General features: G+C 44.2%; 1 protein-coding gene and 2 pseudogenes across 1 annotated transcript in view; all 3 read right to left on the bottom strand.

Annotated features, from left to right (window-relative positions):
- LOC120928294 (granzyme A-like) overlaps window positions 1-23,162 on the bottom strand; it is a 32,501-nt gene that overhangs the window by 5,835 nt on the left and 3,504 nt on the right. Inside the window, exons 2-4 of the mRNA XM_040339392.1 lie at window positions 22,374-22,515; window positions 10,811-10,949; window positions 3,521-3,784 (exon numbers count right to left, since the gene is read on the bottom strand). Coding sequence (XP_040195326.1) covers window positions 3,521-3,784; window positions 10,811-10,949; window positions 22,374-22,515 — 545 coding nt within the window. The remainder of the gene's footprint in view (window positions 1-3,520; window positions 3,785-10,810; window positions 10,950-22,373; window positions 22,516-23,162) is intronic.
- On the bottom strand, window positions 6,267-6,416 carry LOC120925712 (annotated as a pseudogene).
- LOC120925703 lies at window positions 7,544-7,697 on the bottom strand (annotated as a pseudogene).

Here is a 23,162-nt window from a genome sequence, read left to right as displayed (position 1 = left end):
TGACAATTCATTATAGCCGCGGGTAGTTTTAAATGCTTTTTTTTTCCTTTAGAAATTTCATTTTTTGCAGAGACTGTTATAAACACGGGAAACATGCACTACTTTACAGGCATAATATAGACACCCCCAGGCACAATATTTAAAGCAATATTTCACTTTTATTGTTTCACTTGAAGCATTATTAAAATCACTGCTCCCGAAAAAACTGCAGTTTTTAAAACTTGTTTTGCATTGCTACATGTCCCCAGGGGCAGGACCCAGGTCCCCAAACACTTTTTATGACAATAACTTGCATATTAACACTAGATTTCTCCCATAGACTTTTAAAGGGTGTTCCGCGGCTTTTTATCCATCCATTTACAGATGAAAAATGGACATACATTGATCCCAATGAGATTGCGGGTGTCAGCGGATGAATATCCGCTGACACCCAATCTCATCCGGGTCCGCAATCATCCGATTCTGCAGAAAATGGAAAATCCTATTTTTCCATCCGTCTGCGGATTGGATCGGGTGAACACGAACAGAGGGTCCTTGTTCATCCGGCCCCCCCATAGGGGAGAACGGAGATCTGACAGGGCGGTCCCTGCACAGTCTGCGGGGACCGCCCTGTCTTCCAGCGGCTCAGCGGGGATCAGCGGAGCGATCCCCGCTGAGCAAGCAGAGATTCATGGGGCAGATCATCACTGATCCGTCCCGTGTGAAAGAGCCCTATTCTATGTTTCATTATTTTTAATGGTTTCAATGTTGAAATCACTATCATAACTTCAGGTGTTTTGTGTTTTTTGATATTGTGCCGAGTGCTGCAATTTTTCTTTGTTATTGTTATCACAGTGTTTTGCATATCTACACTAATTACTAGCAGCTATATACCATTAAAGGGGTTGTAAAGGTTTGTTTTTTATTTTCTAAATAGGTTCCTTTCAGCTAGTGCATTGTTGGTTCACTTATCTTTTCCTTCAATTTCTCTTCTAAATGTTTTTTTTCTTTGTCTGAATTTCTCACTTCCTGTTCCTCCTCAGTAAAGTGTTTAGTAAGCTGTTCTAAATGACTTTCCACCGCTCGGATGATGGTGGAAAGCTTACTGAGGAGAAACAAGAAGTGAGAAATTCAAACAAAGAAAAAAAACATTTAGAAGGGAAATCAAAGGAAAAGGTAAGTGAACCAACAATGCACTAGCTTAAAGGAACCAATTTAGAAAATAAAAGATGAACCTTTACAACCCCTTTAAGTGCTGACATCATTTTTATATATATAGATATATATAAAAAAAATGCTGTTCAACAGGGAGCAGCATTTTCATATAGGCTTAAAAGATGCACAATTATTTCAAATAACAAGCTTGGGGGATATTCTATCCATTTGATCCCCGCTGAGCAGGCGGATGACAGGTCCATCTCTGCTCACTGAGCTGATACGGACATGTCAGAGTCCCGCTCTCATCTATGGGGAAATTGGATAAAAATGGACCGCCTGTCCGTTTTCATCCGATCCGCCAGGCGGATAGTAAATAGGTCCACTATCCATCTGGATTTGGCAGATCGGATATCAGCATATGTCAGCAGATACATGAATGGATGGTCTGATCAGATCCACCTGAAAAAGAGACAGGTGGACCTGATCGGATAGCTTGTGTGAAAGGGACCTAAAGCTGCCTGTGAAATGGTATACCTGTATAATATATTAAAGCAAAAGTGACATTTAAAAAAAAAAAATTATTGCTGGTTAATATATGAAGTTCACAGGCACTGTATTCTGGTTGTAAACAGCCAACATGAGATTCCTTTCAAGATCTATCCAGGATAAGGGTCCGGTATGGATTGTAAGGGGGAACCCATCTTAAAAAACGAACAGCATAGGGACCCCCAAATTCATACCAGACCTGTATCCAAGCATCCAGACTTGATGGCCAGGAAAGGGGGGGAGGGGGTATCAGCAAGCAATGTGCTCTCTTCCTAAACCATTTCAGGGAGATGAGAAATGCTGGATCTGCTCTGCCTTTTCCCACCCTTCTCCCTCTGTGTTCCTACACACTGTGTGAAGTCTGTACAGTGAAGGAGCCGTGTGGGCGGGAAATTATGAACAGAGCAGCGGGCACATACAAGGTGAATACGATATCTGAGTGATGAGCCTCAAGGGACCATCCAAGTGTGAGCATGGTGACTGGACTCTCACCTCCCTTCTCTCCCCCTCCCCATATTTTTTTAGTTATTTCCTCCAGCTGTTTTTACTGCAGCCAAAGAGTTTAGAATTGTGTTATCAGCCTATGGTAGTACTTGGTACTTTGTGCTTTTAAGTGGGTTCACACTGGTTTGCTATGTTTTGGCCCATTGCTGGTGTATTTGTAGAATCTACAGAAAAACACAAAATAAAAGAGAGCAAAGCTGCCCTAGTGTAACTCGGCTTTAATATGGTAAAGTTAAAAACACTACAGTGGTCAAACTCACATTGTGTGAAGATAGATACAGCATAAGGATTCCACTGTGGCCGTACTCTTATGACCATCTCAAAATCCTGACAGAGGAAGGGGGAGCCGTGGACGTTCAACCTAGCTTCAACCTAGCTGCCCGGATCCTGGCAGCACATTCATGGCTATCCACCACCACGCTCAACATGCAGATCCTAATGCACCCGGTCCAGTCAGCACTGCTCTTTAAGAACACACAAACCCACACAACCAGAATACAGGGGGAAGAGAGTATAAACATCATACAGCTGCCATGACAATGCGTTTCAGAGGCATGGCCTCCTTCCTCAGATCATGCCCACTAAATTGCTGGTAACTCGCCAATTTAAAAGGGGAAGAGAGATGCGCTCACGGTGACGCCTCCCCTGTCTCGGATTTGTGTGTATTTTTTCTTTTGTGTGTATTAGAATTTACAGTGCTGAGCAGGAAGCTGTCGTTCATTGATGGAGGTAGTACTAGTTCTACTAATGAATGACTTCCTGCACAGCTGGAGGTTTGATGCAGCCATGCTGGATCAACAAACAGGCAAAGCGCAGTGACGTACAACACGTACGGCGGCACTATAAAGGGGAAGTTCCATTCGCCTTTGGGCTGCTTTAGCTGATTCCATGTTAGTAAAAGACGATTCGCGCTTTTTTGTCTGTTACAGCGTGATGAATGTGCTTACTCCATTATGAATGGTAGTTTTACCAAAACGAGCGCTCCCGTCTCATAACTTGCTTCTGAGCATGCGCGGATTTTTAACGTCGTTTTAGCCCACGCGCGATCATTTTTTACAACCTGAAAAACGACATAGTTTAAAACGATGTTAAGAAATGCAGCATGTTTCGAAAAAATTTTTTTTTCGTTTTTCAGAACCTGAAAAATGACGTGAAGCCCACATACGATCATTTTAAATTAAATTTTTTAAAAACAACGTTTTTTTCATGCTGAAAAATGATCGTGTGTGTACGCGGCACTAGAGTTCAGGATGAAACCTACATTGCTCTGAACTTGTACTTCATCCCTACTTGGAAAATGTATCTTAAATGACAATACCTATTCCATACTTACAAGGCATGCATCTTCCTTTCCACTCGCATCAAGAGTGCACATCATGTTTGGCGTGATTTGGTAAGGTTGCCACATTGCAGCACATTTCTTTCTGCTTATTGCTGTAAGGCTGACTTCCATCAGCTTGTCTGACAGTTGCAGAGTATTTTTTTCGGTTGAACCCCATCCTGCTGTGTCACACACAGTCCCATCTTTGACATCATTAAATTTTTTTGGTAATCGCAGAATCTTCACAGCTTTGTTTAGTTTTACTTTGGAAGACAGCTGAAACAAATTTGGAAAGTCACATTAATTTTTTTATTCAGATAATTATGCTGGGTTCAAACTGATGCCAATGCGGCTCGCAACAGGAGTCTGGTGCATCCCTGTTCTTCGTTTCAGGGACAAATCAGGGCTGAATTTTTCTGTGAAATCGGCCCTGAAGCAGAGCCAAAGACGCACAGAATTCCTGTGAAAGCCGCTCCACAGCTGCCACGAAGATGTGTGAACCGGCTCCATAGAAACCCAGTCACAATCTCCGGGTATGCAAATTGGATATGGGGAAACCGCATCCAATTTGCACTAGTGTGAACCCAGCCTTGAGTTCTGAGGTCTCATCTGCGTGGAAAATGAGCATGAGAAGCAAACATAAATCATATTTAGAGCTGAACAACATTGGTGAGAGTTTATTTTGCCAAAAATTGGGACATTTTGCCAAAATGTCACTATTTTGGTGAAATACAGCAGAGTAAATAGAGAAGGCAAATTTAAAGGAGTGTGATGGGTTTTAACTAGCTCCAATGAGTTAGGGATGAATCTCCTTTAAATTATATTGGACCTGTTCTTGTGTTAAACAACCCTAACCCTTGTGAAAAAAATATTAAATTCTATATCAAACTGTAATCCATTTTGTATGCTTTGCTTATGTTTTGTACACTGCACTCATATTCTGCACACGGCACTAATAACATATTGCAAATGCTCATCCTATTCTTTCAGGTATTTCCATTCCTTAGACTCTAATAAGAAACTAGCCTGCCTATGTACTTCTTCAGTTACACCCCTTGTTGTCTTAAGTAAATATGTGTATGTGTTTAAGTACAATTATCATATTATTGTGATACCTATGTAAGAATGGTTATAAAATAAATGCATGGAATAAACAGAACAGGTATTTGTAATGATGATGGGTGTATTTTTTTTCCGTCTGTTCCTACTGAAGAAGTTATTGTCAATTTAGAACCACTGATCAATATTGAGATAGGAGCAGTGGCGGCCCGTCCATAGGGGGTCCCCCTATACATACACATATACATACCATAATAGGTTGCTCCCAAGGCAGACAGAAAAATAGAACACTGGAATACAGCCAGACCTCAAACAATCGAGCAGTCTGAAAGGTGAAACTATTTATCTTCATATTTTCTTTAGGGATATTGTTCAGAAATATTAATGTCCCAAGTGAAAGAGCCCCTTCACTCTTTGAGCACAAACCGCACATATAGAATCCAGGACAACAGGGGTAAAAGGAAATGCTGAGTCCTGTGTGGTTGTATGGTAAGTCTGATTAGTGCAGAACAGACTAGGGGTTCAAGGTCACCTTGTGCCCCTAATAGACATAGGGTGGCTTTTACATAGGAGGGGCCGTGGGAGCTGGACAAGGAGTTTCCAGAGCTCTCAAAGGTAAGCTAGGTTCCACAAGCCCCCCACCCAAAGTGACTCCCGTCACACATGTCACGGACCCCCGTACTCTCGAAAAGTCTGCCTGCCGTAAAATCTTCCTTTGTCCGGTATCAAGGTCCCTTAGCCAGTACAACTACTGTTAGTAACTACTACAAGATTTTTTTTTTTTTAAAAGCCTATGGCGTGTGAACCCAAAAAACTCCACCCGGTGCAGAAAAAATGTGCACACACATAAAGAGTGTTCACAAAAACGTGCAGACGGGTGCAACGTCAAGTGGTCCTCCTGTGAAGAGGGACCCAAACCCTGATTCCCCGGGGCGTTAGGCTCCAGACGGGGACTGAGGTACTGTGGTCCGAGCAACCGAAGCCGACACGGACCCAACTTCCTCAGAGGGACTGCCGAAACAGAACCCTCCCAGTACTAGGTGGGGCTCCCCCGAAGGGAGACCCCATGAGAGCAGGCGAACTAAGCCAGAAGGCCATGTCCACCCACTCCCAAGACGTTCAGGGCTGGCCCGAGGACCCGCACCCTACTAATCACACAGTGACAAAACGTGCACAACAAAAAAAAGACAAAAAAGTGACAAACACAGGCTTAAATAAAATAAAGTGGGGGAAGGGATAGTGGAGAGAAGAGTGAAAGAAGTGGCCATTGTGGTGAAACAATGACCAGGCCCTCCGGCCCTAGCCAAAAGGCCCGGCCCAGGAGGCAGGTGCTAAAAAAAGCGTGTATCTGGTGCAGTGACCGTGGTATCCTAAATCAATGTGTCCCTCACACACAGTGATCTTCAGATACCCCTGGACTGCCACTCCAGGGGCACATGCACCATAGGCTTTTCGTTCCATATCCGACCCCCCGACCGGCCAGTGCAGCCCTCCACCCCTGCCAGCCAACCCGGCGGATTTTCATGGTCCTACCCCGTCGTATCCCAGGGCATTACCAGCTCCTCCTACCGGATCGCTGACAGAGATAGCACTTACACCAGCCAGCCAGAAGGCCAGACTAGAACTCGGCAAAAAGACCAAGACCAAGACCAAGACCAAGCACAGCACCCATCCTCACCAGGAGCACCCTTCCGCTGACAACTGATAAGGACAGATACCACACCCAGTCCCAGCCAAAAGGCCGAGAAGCGGCAGGGAAGACAACCACGGCTTAGAGTGTGCAATAGCCGTGCCTCGCCCTGGGAGAACCACCTTCATGATCATGGTGTCTCCCCTGCCAGGTAAGTACTACTACAAGATTGTTTTTTTTTTTTTTCTGTTGAAAAGCCTGTGGCGTGCAAAACACAACCCAAAAACTCCACCCGGTGCAGGGAAAAATGTGCACACACATAAAGAGTGACATCACAAAAAACTGCGACGGGTGCATACGTCAGTGGTCCTCCGAAGAGGACCCGTCTCTGATCCCCCGGGGCGTTAGGCTCCTGACAGGGACTAGAGTTACTGTGGTCCATACAGCCGAAGCCATATGGACCCATCTTGGACCAAGTAGCCGAAGCCACAAGGACCCAACATCCTCGGAGGGACTGCCGAAACAGAACCCTCCTCGGTGAGGCTCCCCCGAAGGGAGACCCCATGAGAGCCGGTGAACCTAACCAGAAGGCCGAGTCCACCAACTCCCAAGACTTTCAGAGACCGGCCCGAGGACCAGCACCCTACTCGCCACACATAAAGTGCAAGCACCAAAACAAAAAGAGTGACAAAACAAACAAACACGGGGAAAAATAATAAAAGAAAGTGGGGAAAAGGAAGATGGGAGAGTGAGGAAAGTGACCAATGTGAAATACATTGGCCGGCCCTCCGGCCAGGAAACAAAAATTCCACTGGTCCTAGCCATAAGGCCCGGCCCAAGCGGCAGGTGTGAAAAGTGTGTTGTGGAGATCAGTGACCTGAAGGTGCCACACGATGAGTGCCCCTCAAACACTCGTGCAATGTATGGCACCCCTGGACTGCCACTCCAGGGGCACAATCTCCACGGGCTTTTCAAAGGTCCCTAGCCCCCGGTCCGGACCAGCAGCACCCTTTCCAGCCAGGAAGGTGGGAGAAGAGGTCGGGGAGAACCCACCTAAGCAGGCTCTACCCACAACCCCTATCTCTCCCACCTAATCACATTCTGGAAGTACTACCCGCTCCTTCCCGGTTAAAGGAGAAGCAAGGGTTCCCTCCAGAACAACTGACTGGGGCAGATACCACCAAATCCAGGCCAACGGCCAGGGACCGGGCTCTTGGCTTCGACCTCATGCCTCTCTGTCCCGATCAGAAGGCTTCCACCTCCACGCCAACAGGCTTAGCGTCCGCCGACTGCCATCCCTTTCCCCCTGCCACAGGGTACCGCTTAGCACCACCTATTGGCAACTGATAAGAACAGATACTACACTTGATCTTAGCCAAAAGGCCGAGAAGCGGCAGGGAAGACAACCACCATCAGCACTGCCTAGAGTGTGCAATGGCCGAGCCTCGCCCTGGGAGAACCACCTTCATGATCATGGTGTCTCCCCTGCCAGGTAAGTATTACCTACTACAAGATTGTTGCCATAGGAAACAGCGGTCCTACCTATACAGAAATGCTGCCTGGCTGGAGGCCTTCACCTATATAGCTGTCTGCCTCTAGAAGTCACGGAGTCTGACAAATTATCATTGCATCTTTCTAAGGGTGTCCTGGCCCTAACCCCCGGAGCCTTGGATGACTGGACCATCAGACGTTGCAATCTGCAAGCTGACTCAATAGTAGCAGAGGAGTGTCGGGAGAGCAGAATCGAGCGAGCACAGGTCTCGTCACACCCTCCCTCCCACAATTCTGTTCAAGAGACAATACATCTATTTGCATTCAAAAAGTGTCTGGCGCCAGGGCCGCCATCAGGGGGGTACAGGCAGTACACCTGTAAGGGGCCCGGAGGCCCACAGGGCCCCAGATGGCAACCCCCCCTTTTTTTTATATAAAAAAATAATAATAATAATAATAATTTTTTAATATATTTAAATTTCATTTTTTATTAAAGGGACAATTTTTTTTTTTTTTTTTTTAGGGGTCCGGAGGTCCCCAGGGCCCCGGAGATCCCCAGGGACCCGGATGACAACCCCCTTTTTAAAAAAAAAAATATATTATTTTATTTATTTTTAGTTCTTTTTTTTATATTTATATATATTTTTATTAAAGGGCTCAGAGGTCCCCAGGGCTCCATGTGGCAAACCCCCTTTGTGTAAGGGGCCCCATAATTCCTGATGGTGGCCCTGTCTGGCGCCCACCATTTTATCCTGCATTACACCCACCATGCCTTGTAACCCACTCTACACAGAAGGATGTCAGCTGTCCCTGCCCATTAGACCTCAGGTGACCCAGGACTTTGCTACATTTATATTCCCCAAAAAAGTACCAGAGCTTCTTTTGGGCGACAGGTGTCCTGTGATTTTGTTTGCATGGTTTTACCGTGTAGCACTACCCCCGGAGGAGCTGCGGGTTGTTTTTGGGTCTACGCTCTGTGATTAACCCCTTAAAGTGTCTCAAAACCCTCCCGTGACACACCTGGTAACAAGGGAGTTGTGGACCTCAGTAGTTTGTGAGGAATCACAATATCCCGTTACACTACAACAGATTATGCAAATAAAAGGGGTTACCTTAAATGAAGGGATCTTGCAGTATGAAAGATAGGCTGCACACATACTTCAATATCCAAAGTACTGCTTTACTTAAAGGGGAGTTCCAGCCAATTTGTATGTTTATTAAAAGTCAGCAGCTACAAAAAGTGTAGCTGCTGGCTTTTAATAAACAGACACTTACCTGCTCCAGCGCTCCAGCGACGCGCCGGCCGGGGCTCCGCTCCTCTCCCCCCCTCCCCGGCCGGCGTCTTCATTCTCAGTGTGGGCACCCGGCCGTGACAGCTTTCGGCTTCACGGCCGGGCACCCACTGCGCATGCGCGAGCGGCACTGCGCATGCGCGAGCGGCGCGGCCCGGCGCTGCGCAATTGGCCAGGAGATCGCCTAGGACCTGTGACGTGTCCTAGGCGATCGCCTACAGCAGCCCCTTCCTGTAGGCGATTAAGCTTAGTCGCCTACAGGAAGGAGGAAGTGGGACAGGAAGTCCCACTCTTCCTGAAGCCCCCACTCCCCCCCCAAAAAAATTACATGCCAAATGTGGCATGTAAGGGGGTGAGGAGTGTGATAAGCGGAAGTTCAAATTTGGGTGAAACTCCTCTTTAAAGAAGAAACAAAGGAACATGAGTAAACAATGGTACTCGCATGGTATTTGCAGATCCCTGCAGTATCAATAACAATAATAAAGCTTAAGTATGAGTTGAACTACAATGTCATGTAGACCTGTGTGAGCACACAGCAAGAGGGAACCTTTCAACAAAACATATACATTGAAATGCCCTCTTGCCAAACCTCACCCAGCTCTCTGCCTCTCTACAATACTATGCAAAGTAAAAGAATAGATTACTCGGTCAACGCGCAATGCAATGAATATAGTCAATGTACAACACTAAAGAGATAACCCTTAAGTACTATATCTATAGCTAATCAGAACGACCTGGCGTCCCAGGCCAAACTTCAATACAGTCTCCTGCTAAAAGTTCGTTGCACTTGTGCGTTGGCATGCGTTGGCGCGCAAAAAAAACAATTTATAATCCAAAAAGGGTAATAGTAAACTGCTAGAAGTTTCCTGAATAGTCAAACCACAAAGATGGATATCCACAATGCGCCCTTCAGCAAGACAATCAGTACTTTCGGGCAAGTGGCCATCTCACCCAATCAGTTCAGGCCTTGTCCTTCTACAGCACACAGTCTGGTCGATCGACAGTCTCCGGTCCTCAGACAGGTCGCAGGGTTACTGGGATCTTGTCGGATGACTCCGGCAGAAACTCCATCTCCTCCCGTGCATATGTAGGCCTCAGCTGCGACCTACTCTCCGTGGAGACACTCCTGACAGTCTCCTCCTGGGTTGAAGAGGCGGTCCCGAGAGAGCGCGCCAAACACGCCCTCTCCCTTAAATTCCCCCCCCTCCCCCCCAGCAGGCAGTGTGGAAGGCAAAGCATCTTGTGGTGGCACAGCTGCTCTCTGGGTAATGTAGTTTATTACAGGCCAGGGCAAATGGAGTCTCTTCTCCTTCTGCACTCAATTCCCCAACATTCACTGCGGTACCCGAATGAAATGTAAACAACAGGTGGCTATAACCCAACTCGGCCACAGGAGGGAGCTGAGATCCTTCACGATCAGCAATGTTAGTCTTTTGTATCACATCAGAAAGGGCGATAATCCGCTACAACCGCTATTGTCGAATCATGGTAAAATCACGCCGCGATTGGCGTCCTGCAGTTTGCTGCTATTTTGAATCGTGGGCGTAATAGAGACAACTCCGCTCGCAATTCAGAACGCGGAGATTGTGTGCATGGACACATAGGATAACATTAAATGTGTTCAGGGGCAGTTGAAAAAAATGCCCAAATGCCTCTGAACTCGAGTTTAGCAGCGTCTCGTGTGCATGGGGCCTAAAAGAAGCAAGCCTAATGAAAAAAAAAAACATAATGCAGCCACCACATCTAAGAACTGCAAATTGCAATATACTTGTTTTTCTTTTCATGGGGTGAAATACACTTTGATTTTTGTTATTTACTTGATGTACCTACCTGTACAAGCTCAATGTCATTATCCATTGTTGTCTCATTATAGTTGTGTCTTATGCTTCTTAAGAGCTTGAACTCCTGTATATATTTATTTTTTGCTTTTATTGAGTGGACACCCAGTTTGATTGTAGTTGAAGAATTGCTAAAAATGTAATATGAGCAAAACAAATGTTTGTTCTACTATTAACGTAAATACAAACCCTAGATAATTAGTAATTATTACATAAAATATTGTTTTTCATTCATTTTCTTTGCATTTCAGCTCTGCCGATCTCATCCTTTTTCAGCAACTCCCTGTCTCGATACATCTGACCTACCATTAGCTGCATCTCATTGTTCTAGATGACCATATTTATAGTGACAATATAGGGTCGTGCCTATGCAATGTGTGTTAGCATGACGACCTGTGGTCTCAACTGGAGGTACATGTGACAGGGTGCAAACAGAGACACAGACAGTTGTCATCCCATAACCATTACTTTTATGATAAGATCACTAAGACTTGAAAAGACTGAAAACAATTTATATTAAATCAAAAATCTTTCTAGTTTTGGATAGATAGGGAAGACTGGTTAAGGATTAGAACTCATGTTGATTTTTTTCTGCTATGAGGTGCTAATCCTTACACACTCTATCCAAAACTAAAGAAAAAGTTTTGAGGGCACAAAAACGTTAAGGTTGGCCATACATTATACAATTTTCTTGTACGACTTTCCTTTAGATTTACCAAAACCATAAAATATGAGGTCAAACCTAAACACTTTCAATTTGTATGCAGTCATGCAGGCCCTTGCACTACATAGGTAAATCTAAAGAAAATTGAATGAGAAAATATAGTGTATGGCCAGCTTAAGTCAACTCGCATTTGTTTCCTTTAGTAGGTTTTGCATTCTGCTATGCACCCATTTGAAGCAGGTCAAAATCACCTGTCCGTAAATCCTGAAAGATTTAAGAAGTGTCCTAAACTGATGTCAAACTGATGCCATTGACACAGGCCCACTACTAAAGGTTACCCCGCATCCAATTTGCATGACAGGAGAGTGTGACCGTCTCTCAATGAAGCTGCTTCACACAGCTTCACGGCGGCTGCGGTCTGCACTGGAAAAGGGTCCTGTACGTATTTGGCTCCGTTTCAGGTACAAGTTCAGGCAAAAATTCACACCTGATTCACACCTGATTCGGTGTACAGGAAGGCCTGCGGCCACATCACTGTGAGCCCTGCCTAAAAGAGAAGTTTGTTTTCTCATTTTTTTTTTTTAAATCATACTTACCTATGTGGCTGCATCATCGGTCCCCCGCCAGCTCTAAGACTGAGAACTGAGTGATCAAATACCACTGGTTGCTCAATGCTCAGGTCTCCATGAGCAGAGGGATAGTGACTGTCTGCCCTGCCCCCCTGCGCTCACTGGAGTAGGGAGTGGGAGTGGATGGCTCAGGCTCTTGGGGGCTTGTTGAGAGGCTGAGCCAGGTGCCTATCCAGGTTTCTGGGTGGATCCCAGCCATATGGTTGTGATCTTTCCCCAGCCTGGACCACCTCTGTGACGTCAGCTGAAAACGGGTCACATTAGTGCAGAATCAAATGCATGAGATTTCCCTGTACTTCTTTAAGATTAGCCACAGTTGGAAAAGTCTATGGGTAAGGTTTTGGGTGAATTCCCAGGATTTGCAAGGTTCAGTTGAGCTCACAGCAGCCATGTGGTCAGTGTGTGTTGGAACTAACAATGCTGACAATTCTGTGTTTTTTTTGTTTTTTGTCCCTAGAGGCAGTGCATGTCTTACCATGCCTTCTGTTTGATGATAGCTTGCCTATTAGCCTTACAAAATGCTAAACCTGAATATTGGCCCTGTGCTAATCACATGCACTCTCCCAAGAACAAAAAAAAAAATCTCTAGCAATACACACCAAACTGAGCATGTGCAGCCTGACGCCAAAGGCTCTGTCTTATCCGGACCTGTTCTGGAGTCAGTGGAAGATGGGAAGGATCAGAAAAGACAGGATCAAACAGCCTTTTTACACAATACAGAAGATTAATCCCTAAGGTTCCACAGTGAGTATAAGAAGCATGTTACCCCTCTGTTCGGTTCGCACCAGAACTCTATGGGACACGAACAAGGGGACATGTATCAATGCAAAAAAAAGTTTTAAAAACTGCAGTTTTTTCGAGAGCAGTGATTTTAATAATTCTTAAAGTGAAACAATTAAAGTGAAATATTCCTTTACATTTCGTACCCAGGGGGTGTCTATAGTATGCCTGTAAAGTGACGCATTTTTCCTGTGTTTAGAACAGTCCCTGCAGCAAAATTACATTTCTAAAGGAAAAAAGTAATTTAGAACAACTTGCGGCTATAATGAATTGTTAGGTCCCGACTGAAAAAAATGGCATGGGTTCCCCCCCCCCCAGTCCATTACCAGGCCCTTTGGGTCTGGTATGAATGTTAAGGGGAACCCCGAACCAAAATTAAAAAAAGAATTGCATGAGGTTCCCCCCAAATTCCATACCAGGCCTTTCAGGATATAAAGGTGAACCCTGCACCTTTTTTTTTTTAATGGCATAGGGGTCCCCCTCAAAATCCATACCAGACCCTTCAGGTCTGTTATAGATTTAAAGGGGAATCCCACGCCAAAGCAAAAAAAATGGCCGTGGAGGTCCCCCCAAAAATCCATACCAGACCCTTATTCGAGCACGCAACCTTGGCAGGCTGCAGGAAAAGAGGGGGGAACAAGAGAGCGCCCCCCCCACCTGAACCGTATCAGGCCACATGCCCTCAGCATGGGGGGGTGCTTCAGAGTCACCCCCAAAGCACCGTGTCCCCATGTTGATGGGGACAAGGGCCTCATCCCCACAACCCTTGCCTGGTAGTTGTGGGGGTCTGCGGGCGGGGGGCTTATCGTAATCTGGAAGATCCCTTTAACAATTAACTGTGGGTATATGGGACTGTATGATATTATTTTATTTTATTTTTTTATGGTTGAACTGGATGGACTTGTGTATTTTTTCAACCTGACTAACTATGTGACTATGGAGGCAGTAGCAGCAGTTTTTTTTTGGTAACGTCGGGTCAAGAATGGATTACATCGCTGGACTTTTTTATTTTTTAATAGAAAGGACTTGTCCCAAGCTGTCTCTTTTACACTTTTTTTGGTGAAATGGTAGGGGTACAATGTACCCCGTTACCAATTCACATGGTGGGCTGGGATCTGGGGGTCCCCTTGCTAAAGGGGGCTTCCAGATTCTGATAAGCCCCCCGCCCGCAGATCCCCACAACCACCGGGCAAGAGTTGTAGGGATGAGGCCCTTGACCCCATCAACATGGGGAAAGGTTGCTTTGGGGGTGACTCCGAAGCACCCCCCCATGTTGAGGGCATGTGGCCTGGTACGGTTCAGGTGGGGGTATGGTTCTCTTGACCCCCCTCTTTTCCTGTGGCCTGCCAGGTTGCATGCTCAGATAAGGGTCTGGTATGGATTTTTGGGGGGACATTTCCCCTTAACATTCACATGTTAAGGTAACGGTAATGGACTGAGGGGGGAACTCATGCAGTTTTTTTCAATAACTTTTATCTGTATTGCAGGACCCGACAATTCATTATAGACGCAAGCAGTTTTAAAATACTTTTTTTCCTTTAGAAAAGTCATTTTGCTGCAGGGACTGTTCTAAACACAGGAAAAATGTGCCACTTTACAGGCATACTATAGACACCCCCCAGGTACGAAATTTATTGTTTCACTTTAAGCATTATTAAAATCACTGCTCTCGAAAAAAATGCAGTTTTTAAAACTTTTTTATTCATTGATACATGTCCCCTGGGGCAGGACCCAGGTCCCCAAACACTTTTATAAATCTTTAAAATTAGCACTTTTGATTTCTCCCACGGCTCCCGCGGCTTTCGAATTTGCCACGAACACCGCAAATTGTTCGCTATTCAGCGAACACCCGATGTTCCTGAACATCGGACTCATCCCTACAAGCATGCTTTACTGCATACAGTGCCTTGCAAAAGTATTCACCCCCCTTGGCATTTTTTGTGTTTTCTTGCCTCACAAACTGGACTGTTTGAGGATTTGCATCATTTAATTTACAGAACATGTCCACAACTTTTTTTTTTAATTGTGAAGCAAGACATAGCATTTTCTTTGATGGTCAAAAAGTTACATTTGTGTATCATCAGACCACAGAACCTTCCTGCATACATTTTGGGAGTCTCCCACATGCCTTTTCAGAAACTCAAAATGTGCCATTTTGTTTTTTGCTGAAAGTAATGGCTTTCTTCTGGCCAGGGCCGGATTAACAATGGGGCTGATGGAGCTGCAGCTCCAGGCCCCTTTCTTAAGATAGGCCCATTTGCCCAAAAAAAAAAAAAAAAAAAAATATATATATATTTTTTTTTTTTAAGATTTTTTTTTTTTCAAAGATCAAATTTGGGGGGTTGTAGCTCGATGACCAGAGGTCACAGAAACCCCACATTTGGGGGTAGGCATGGGAAGAGCTACCCCACAACTGGTTAAATTATGGGACGGCTATCATTTATGGTTCCGGAGATACGGGCCTGCTTGCACAGCCTGTCAGAAGCTACATTCAGAGTGGCCAATATAAATACAAGCTGACACACTACAGCAGACTGATAGGATCACAGTGCTTATAATAATTATTTGTATATTACTCATGGTAATTAACCCCTTGCCACCCAGGCCAATTCTGACACTTCTCTACTACATGTAAAAATCATCATTTTGTTTTTTTGCTAGAAAATTACTCTATGGTGGTCTTTGCACTTTTTATGTTGCACGGTATAGAGCTGCACGATTCTGGCTAAAATGAGAATTGCAATTTTTTTGCTTAGAAGATAGATCACGATTCTCTCACGATTGTTGCGGCGTAACATCATCTTTCACATAAAAAAAAAAAAAAATGGGCTAACTTCACTGTTTTGTTTTTATGGTTTTTATTATTCATTGAAATGGGCAAATGCAGTGTGACATAAAATAATCCAGCAATTGCCATTTTATTCTCTAGAGTGTCTGCTAAAATATATATAATGTTTGGCAGTTCCAAGTAATTTTCTAGCAAATAATATTGCTTTCTAACTTAAGAAACAAGTGTTGGACTTTAAGTGGTTACATTTAGTTACAATGTTAGTTAGTTACAATGTTTCATTTTGTTTACAAACTTCGCAGACTGCCCAGATTTTTTTCTTTACACACAGAAGTGTATCCCTTTGATCTAAGAAGGAAGTGTCAGTTACAATGTTTCCTGTTAAAAACTTGGCAGACTGCCCAGATATTTTCTTTTGACAGCTGAAAGTCTCTCCACTTGTTATATGAAAGAATCAGCAAACTCTGCATTGAAGATCGTCAGGGGGGTTGAATCGAGATCACGATTTTTTTAACGATTAATTGTGCAGCTCTAGCACGGTATTTGCGCAGCAATTTTTCAAACATGTTTTTTTGGAAAAAAATGTTTCATTCATTAAAAAAACAGTTAGTTAGTTAAGTTAGCACAATTTTTTTTGGTATCCTAAGCGATGCTTTACATTTTTTAGGTTACACGTTTAGAGTTACAGAGGAGGTCTAGTACTAGAATTATTGTTCTCGCTCTAACGATCGTGGCGTATGTAACCTGTGTGTATCTGGCTCTGATACTACCAGTGCCTACCCAGCCACTGACTAACAGGATATGCAAAAAGGAAATCAAGGATGCAAAAATTCAAAACGAACGACAGATTGCAAAAGATAGTAGGACAAACCCCAAAAAATTCTTTAAATATATTAATAGTAAAAAGGTGAAGTCTGAGCATGTAGGCCCCTTACAAAATAATCTAGAGTGGGTGACTGGGGACAAAGAGAATGCAAATTTATTAAATGTTTTCTTCAGCTCTGTGTATACAATGGAGCATGGGGGAGCTCATGTCCAAAATGGGGGTGGGAGTGACACAGCCCCAAATCCACAATGGCTCAAAAGTGATAAGGTCCAGAAATATTTAGACAGAATAAAGGTGGATAAAGCACCTGGACCTGATGGCATCCATCCACGGATCCTAGGTGAGTTGAGCTCTGTCATTTCAAAGCCACTGTATCTAATATTTAGGGACTCATTAAAGACAGGAATAGTACCACTGGATTGGCGCAGGGCCAATGTGGTGCCCATATTTAAAAAGGGAACAAAGTCTTTACCAAGTAACTATAGACCTGTTAGTTTAACTTCTATAGTTGGGAAGATACTGGAACGTTTAATAAAAGACCACATGGATGAGTTCTTGCTGGAAAAAAACTATTTAAGCAGCAGACAACATGGATTCATGAAAGACAGAAGTTGTCAGACAAACCTGATTTCCTTTTATGAAGAGGTAAGTAAAACCCTGGACAGAGGCGTGGCTGTGGACGTGATATATTTGGATTTTGCAAAAGCGTTCGATACAGTTCCGCACACACGGCTCATGTGTAAGGTAAGGTCTACAGGATTGGATATATCAGTTTGTAAATGGATAGAAAACTGGCTGAAAGACAGAATTCAGAGAGTCGTGGTTAATGATTCTTACTCTGAATGGTCCAATGTTATGAGTGGTGTACCCCAAGGTTCAGTGCTGGGACCCTTACTTTTCAATATATTTATAAATGATATTGGGTCTGAGATCAAAAGTAACATTTCTGTCTTTGCAGATGACACCAAGCTATGCAGTGGAATAACGTCCTTACAGGATGTCTCCAATTTACAAGCCGACCTCAATGCTCTGTCTGATTGGGCGACTAAGTGGCAGATGAGGTTTAATGTAGATAAATGTAAAGCTATGCACTTGGGGGCTAAGAATATGCATGCATCATACATACTAGGGGGAGTACAACTGGGGGGGTCTGTAGTGGAGAAGGATCTGGGGGTTTTAGTTGATCATAAGCTCAATAATGGCATGCAATGCCAAGCTGCGGTTTCCAAAGCGAGCAAAGTCCTTTCTTGTATTAAGAGAGGTATGGACTCCAGAGACAGAGATATAATTTTGCCCCTGTACAAATCATTAGTAAGACCTCATCTGGAATATGCAGTTCAGTTTTGGGCACCAGTTCTCAAAAAGGATATAGGAGAACTGGAGAAAGTGCAGAGAAGAGCAACCAAACTGATAAGAGGCATGGAGGAGCTCAGCTATGAGGAAAGATTAGAGGAACTAAATTTATTCACTCTTGAGAAGAGGAGAATAAGGGGGGATATGATCAACATGTACAAATATATAAGAGGTCCATACAGTGAACTTGGTGTTGAGTTATTCACTTTACGGTCATCACTGAGGACAAGGGGGCACTCTTTACGTCTAGAGGAAAAGAGATTTCACCTCCAAATACGGAAAGGTTTTTTCACAGTAAGAGCTGTGAAAATGTGGAACAGACTCCCTCCAGAGGTGGTTCTGGCCAGCTCAGTAGATTGCTTTAAGAAAGGTCTGGATTATTTCCTAAATGTACAGAATATAACTGAGTACTAAGATTTTTAGGTATAGTTGATCCAGGGTAAATCCGATTGCCTCTCGGGGGATCAGGAAGGAATTTTTTCCCCTGCTGTAGCACATTGGATCATGCTCCGCTGGGGTTTTTTGCCTTCCTCTGGATCAACTGTGGGTATGGAGTTGGGTGTATAGGATTTTACTGTGTTTTTTTATTTTGTTTTTTGTGGTTGAACTGGATGGACTTGTGTCTTTTTTCAACCTGACTAACTATGTAACTATGTAGTATCTCTCCCCAGCCTGTCCCCACACACCCTCTCACCTGCTGACCTGTGGATGGGGGAATCACTCCTGCAGTGTTATTGTGTTCTGCCAGTGAGTACAATGATCAGTGTTGCTAACTATAGCTGGCAGCACTGATTGTTTTAAGAAAAAAAAACAGGCTGGTTGTACTGAAGTTGATTAATAGATTGACTTGTGTAAAACCAGCTAGCCCATGCATAGATTGACTATGGCTGGTCTCTGCATAATTGGCGTAATTTCAATCCATGTATGACCCGCTTAACCACTACTCAGTCCCTAAATATCCTTCCACTCCTGTACATAGTGCTCACTGTCATACTCTCCACACTCCTCTCCTGTACAAAGTGCCCACTGTCATACTCTCCACACTTCTCTCCTATACATAGTACCCACTGTCATACCCTCCACACTCCTCTCCTATACATAGCGCCCACTGTCATACCCTTCACACTCCTCTCCTGTACATAGTGCCTGCTGTCATACACTTCTCTCCTGTACTTAGTGCCCACTGTCGCACCCTCCACACTCCTCTCCTGTACATACTGCTCACTGTCATACCCTCCACACTCCTCTCCTATGCATAGTGCCCACTGTCATACCCTCCACACTCCTCTCCTATACATAGTGTTCACTGTCATACCCTCCAAGCTCCTCTCCTATACATAGAGCCCACTATCATACCGTCTACATTCCTCTCCTGTACATACTGCCCACTGTCATACCCTCCACACTCCTCTCCTATACATAGAGCCCACTATCATACCCTCCACACTCCTCTCCTGTACATACTGCCCCATCATACCCTCCACACTTCTCTCTGGTACGTACTACCCTCTGTCATACCCCCTCACTCTTCCTGTACATACTGCCCATTGTCATACCCTTCACACTCCTCTCCTGTACATAGTGCTTTTTTCCGTACCCTTTGTACTCCTCTCCTGTACATAGTGCCCACTGTTAGACCCTCCACATTCCTCTCCCTCACCTGCACATACTTCCCACTTATATACCGTCCATACTCCTCCCCTATGTCGCTTACCCACAAAAACAGTTCTTTAAAATTATACTGAATACCCTCAATGTTACCAGCTCTAGAATGGACACACTTTTGTTAGTTCAACTAAAGGAAATATCAGTTCTCATATTTGTTCTGCCCCATTATTAGTACTCCTTTAATTTTGTGATTACTACTATGATGTATAGAGGAACATCGGGGATCTCAGCTACTCTAAATATAGCACTTATATAAAATAGTGGACCTGAAAATATTTTTTAAATGTTGGCAACTGTGCACTTAGGCACTGCCCAAGGGCCACCGTCCACCGGGTCAGTAGGGGGCCCCATGAGAGGCTCCTGGGATCCTGTGATAATAAAGCGGTAGTAAACTTTCCTGACATTACTACTTTTTAGAGGCCCTGGGGTAGGTTATGCCACAACGTACAAGTATGCACAGCATATTAGCACATTAGTGTACACTTCAATTTTCAGACTGAGCCCTCCAGTGCTGCGATGAATCAGGCGGAGCCGGGCACTTCCATCTTCACCAGGTCTTCCTTCTGGGTTCTGTGCCTTTGGTCACTTGCCTTGGCTGGGCTGCGTTCATGTCATTCCTACGCATTTATTTATTATTTATTACACCCCATTCACACCTCCGCGACAAAACGCCAGACGCCGGCCGCTCGTGCCACTGGAGGGGAGAATTCCCATTGCTGTCTATGAGATGGTTCACATCTCATAGACGCCGTACACCTGCGGCATGAAAAAAAGTCCCGGACACTTTTTTTCAGGCGGCATTGGCGTTCGGCCATACAAAGCAATAGGAAGGATTTGTAAAAAAAAAGTTACACTATTCGCGGCAAAATACGCCGCGTACGCGGCGTTACTTGTCGCGGAGGTGTGAATGCAGCCTAAAAGGCCCCACCAAAATCCTCAGCACCAGGCCCATGATGTTCTTAATCTGGCCCTGCTTCTGGCCACAAAGCCCAACTCTATGGAGCATACAGCTTATTGTCGTCCTATGTACAGATACTCCAGTCTCTGCTGTGGAACTCTGCAGCTCCTCCAAGGTTACCTTAGGTCTCTGTGCTGCCTCTATGATTAAAGCAGAGGTTCACCCTAAAATACAACTTTCCCTGAATTAAACCACTACCCATCAACTATACCCAATCCGTTTTTTTTTTTAAATCGGCATCTTTACCTTTGTAATCCAGCAATTAGTCTTCTGTCAATCAACGTTTCCCCGCGGGAGTGGGCGTGTATTAGATTTTCCCCCGACAAGCGCTATGTCTCCTGGGAGTGAGTGATGAGAATCCCAGGAGACGCGCTGTGCTGTAATCCCGCGATATCTCGCAGGTCACTTGACTCGGCGGTGTATGTCTTTACAACGGGACGTGACCTGCTCAGTACGCCGGCCGTTGTGATGGCAACAGTGCAGTGTTGACGGCGACGCTCGCCGTCAACACTGCACATGCGCGGGATAGAGCGGTGAATGCTGGAACGTCAGCATTCACCGTATCCCGGAAGAACATCCTGCTGGGCTTCACAGTGCCCACAATGAAATGGAAACGTCCATCTCGGAATTTTATAAAATATCGTTTTCCGGCCAAAACAAATGCTGGCGGGTAGGGGATTGGGACACACGAGTTGCTGTTTGAGCAAGGTAAGAGCGGCAGAAGAATATATAAAAAAAAAAACGAAAACCCACGGAACCCCCGCTTTAATGCCCTCCTTGCTCCCTCCATGAGTTTTGGTGTGCGGCCGTCTCTTGGCAGGTTTGCTGTTGTGCCGTGTTCTTTCCATGTGGTTATAATATATTTGATTGTGCTCCTAGGGATCATCAAAGATTTGGATATTTTTTTTATAACCTAACCCTGACTTGTATTCCTTAAAAACATTGTCCCTTACTTTTTTGGAGAGTTCCTTGGTCTTCATGGCAGTGTTTGCTTAGGTGTTGCAGCCTCTGGGGCCTTTCAAAAAGGTGTTTATATGTAATGACAGATCATGTGACACTTAGATTGTACACAGGTGAACGTAATTTCACTAATGATGTGACTTCTGAAGGTAATTGGTTGCACCAGAACTTTTTATGGGCTTCATAACAAAGGGGGTGAATACATATGCACATGCCAATTATAATTTTTTTATTTCTGAAAAATTGTTTTATGTATATATTTTTCTAATTTTACTTCACCAACTTAGACTATTATGTTCTGATCCATCACATATATTTCAGATTAAAATAACATTGAACTAAAGGCTGTAATGTAACAAAATAGGTAAAAAGCCAGGGGGGTGAATACTTTTGCAAGGCACTGTATACAGACAATACATATTAATCTCTGTTTCTTTTCTATTTAATCTAGTGACACCTAATGGAATAACCATGTACACACATCATCAACTGCATCAGATAACAATGAGGTCACCAACCTGTTGTACTGTCTGGCAGAGAATCGGTTGGACTACATTACAAACCTTGCCGCTTACAACTAGCAACACTGCATATGCTTAAATTGTTTCACATTTATTATATAAAAAATGTTAAAATACATATAACAATCATAACCTAATTCCCAGTTAGAATACATATCTTGCTCACGCAGGCTCCTCCCTGATGCTAGACCAGTCCCTGCAGCTTCTCCCCTGCACTCCAGTGCTCTAAGGTGCTTGGACTTCATCAGGTTCCATGCAGGGACATGAGGATGTCGAGGGACAGCCCGGTCCACTGCCAGAGTGGAGGGGAGAGAAGGGATGCAGGATTTTTTTTTGTTTTCCAGGGTTCAAATTTAAGAAACAATTATAACAGTTTTAATAAGCACAGAGCATCTGATATTTACTTACACTTCACAGTGAGCTGCAGTTAACACCCAGTCAGCTTTTATTAATGTCCCAGCACATTGCTCTCCATTTGTATCCAGTAGAGCCATATATGGTCTAGAGTGAGGAGCAGCTTCCCGTCCTCCAATGATGTGACTGCACTCACCTGTACAATAATAGGAACACATTATGAAGAAAACAAAAAAACAATCAAAAACATTGTAAATAAGTCTGTCAGAAACATGGTCACTTTAAAACATGGTCAGCTCTACTGACCAACAGAGAGGCTCAGAAAGTGGTAGGTAGGAAAAGGTCAAACCAGCAACCAGGCAAAGTAGAAAATATTTTGTACTTTTTGAGTCAGAAAAGAATATTAAATACTATATCTGAATATTTTCTTTGTTCATTTTCAGCTGTAGGCTCCTTTTCAGATGTTTACCAGATTAGTAGACTTAGCTTCTTTGCTAAAAATAAAGTCCATCGTTTACAGAACTCAATAGCTCAAGCTAAACTTTCTCTCCTGCACATACTTCATGGTGTCATTTCCTTGGTACAGCCCTCCTGCACATACTACCCTATGTCATACCCTGAGCAGTTCTCTGTTGCACATTCTGCCTGCTGGCATACCCTCTGGGATCCTTTTCTACACAAACTGGCTGCTAACACTTTTTTTTTTAGCATTGTTTGTTTTATCCCACACCTTCTCGTTCTGGAACTACCCCAGTAATAATAATGATGCACATTGCAATGGTCATGGTAAGTTCTCCACAACAGCAGTGCTGGTCAGCTCTAAATCTAAACCGCCTTTTAAAG

This window comes from Rana temporaria, chromosome 1, assembly GCF_905171775.1.
Source record: "Rana temporaria chromosome 1, aRanTem1.1, whole genome shotgun sequence".
NCBI lineage: Eukaryota > Metazoa > Chordata > Amphibia > Anura > Ranidae > Rana > Rana temporaria.
Note: the sequence above shows the minus strand (reverse complement) of the source record. Positions and strands in the feature narration are given on the sequence as shown.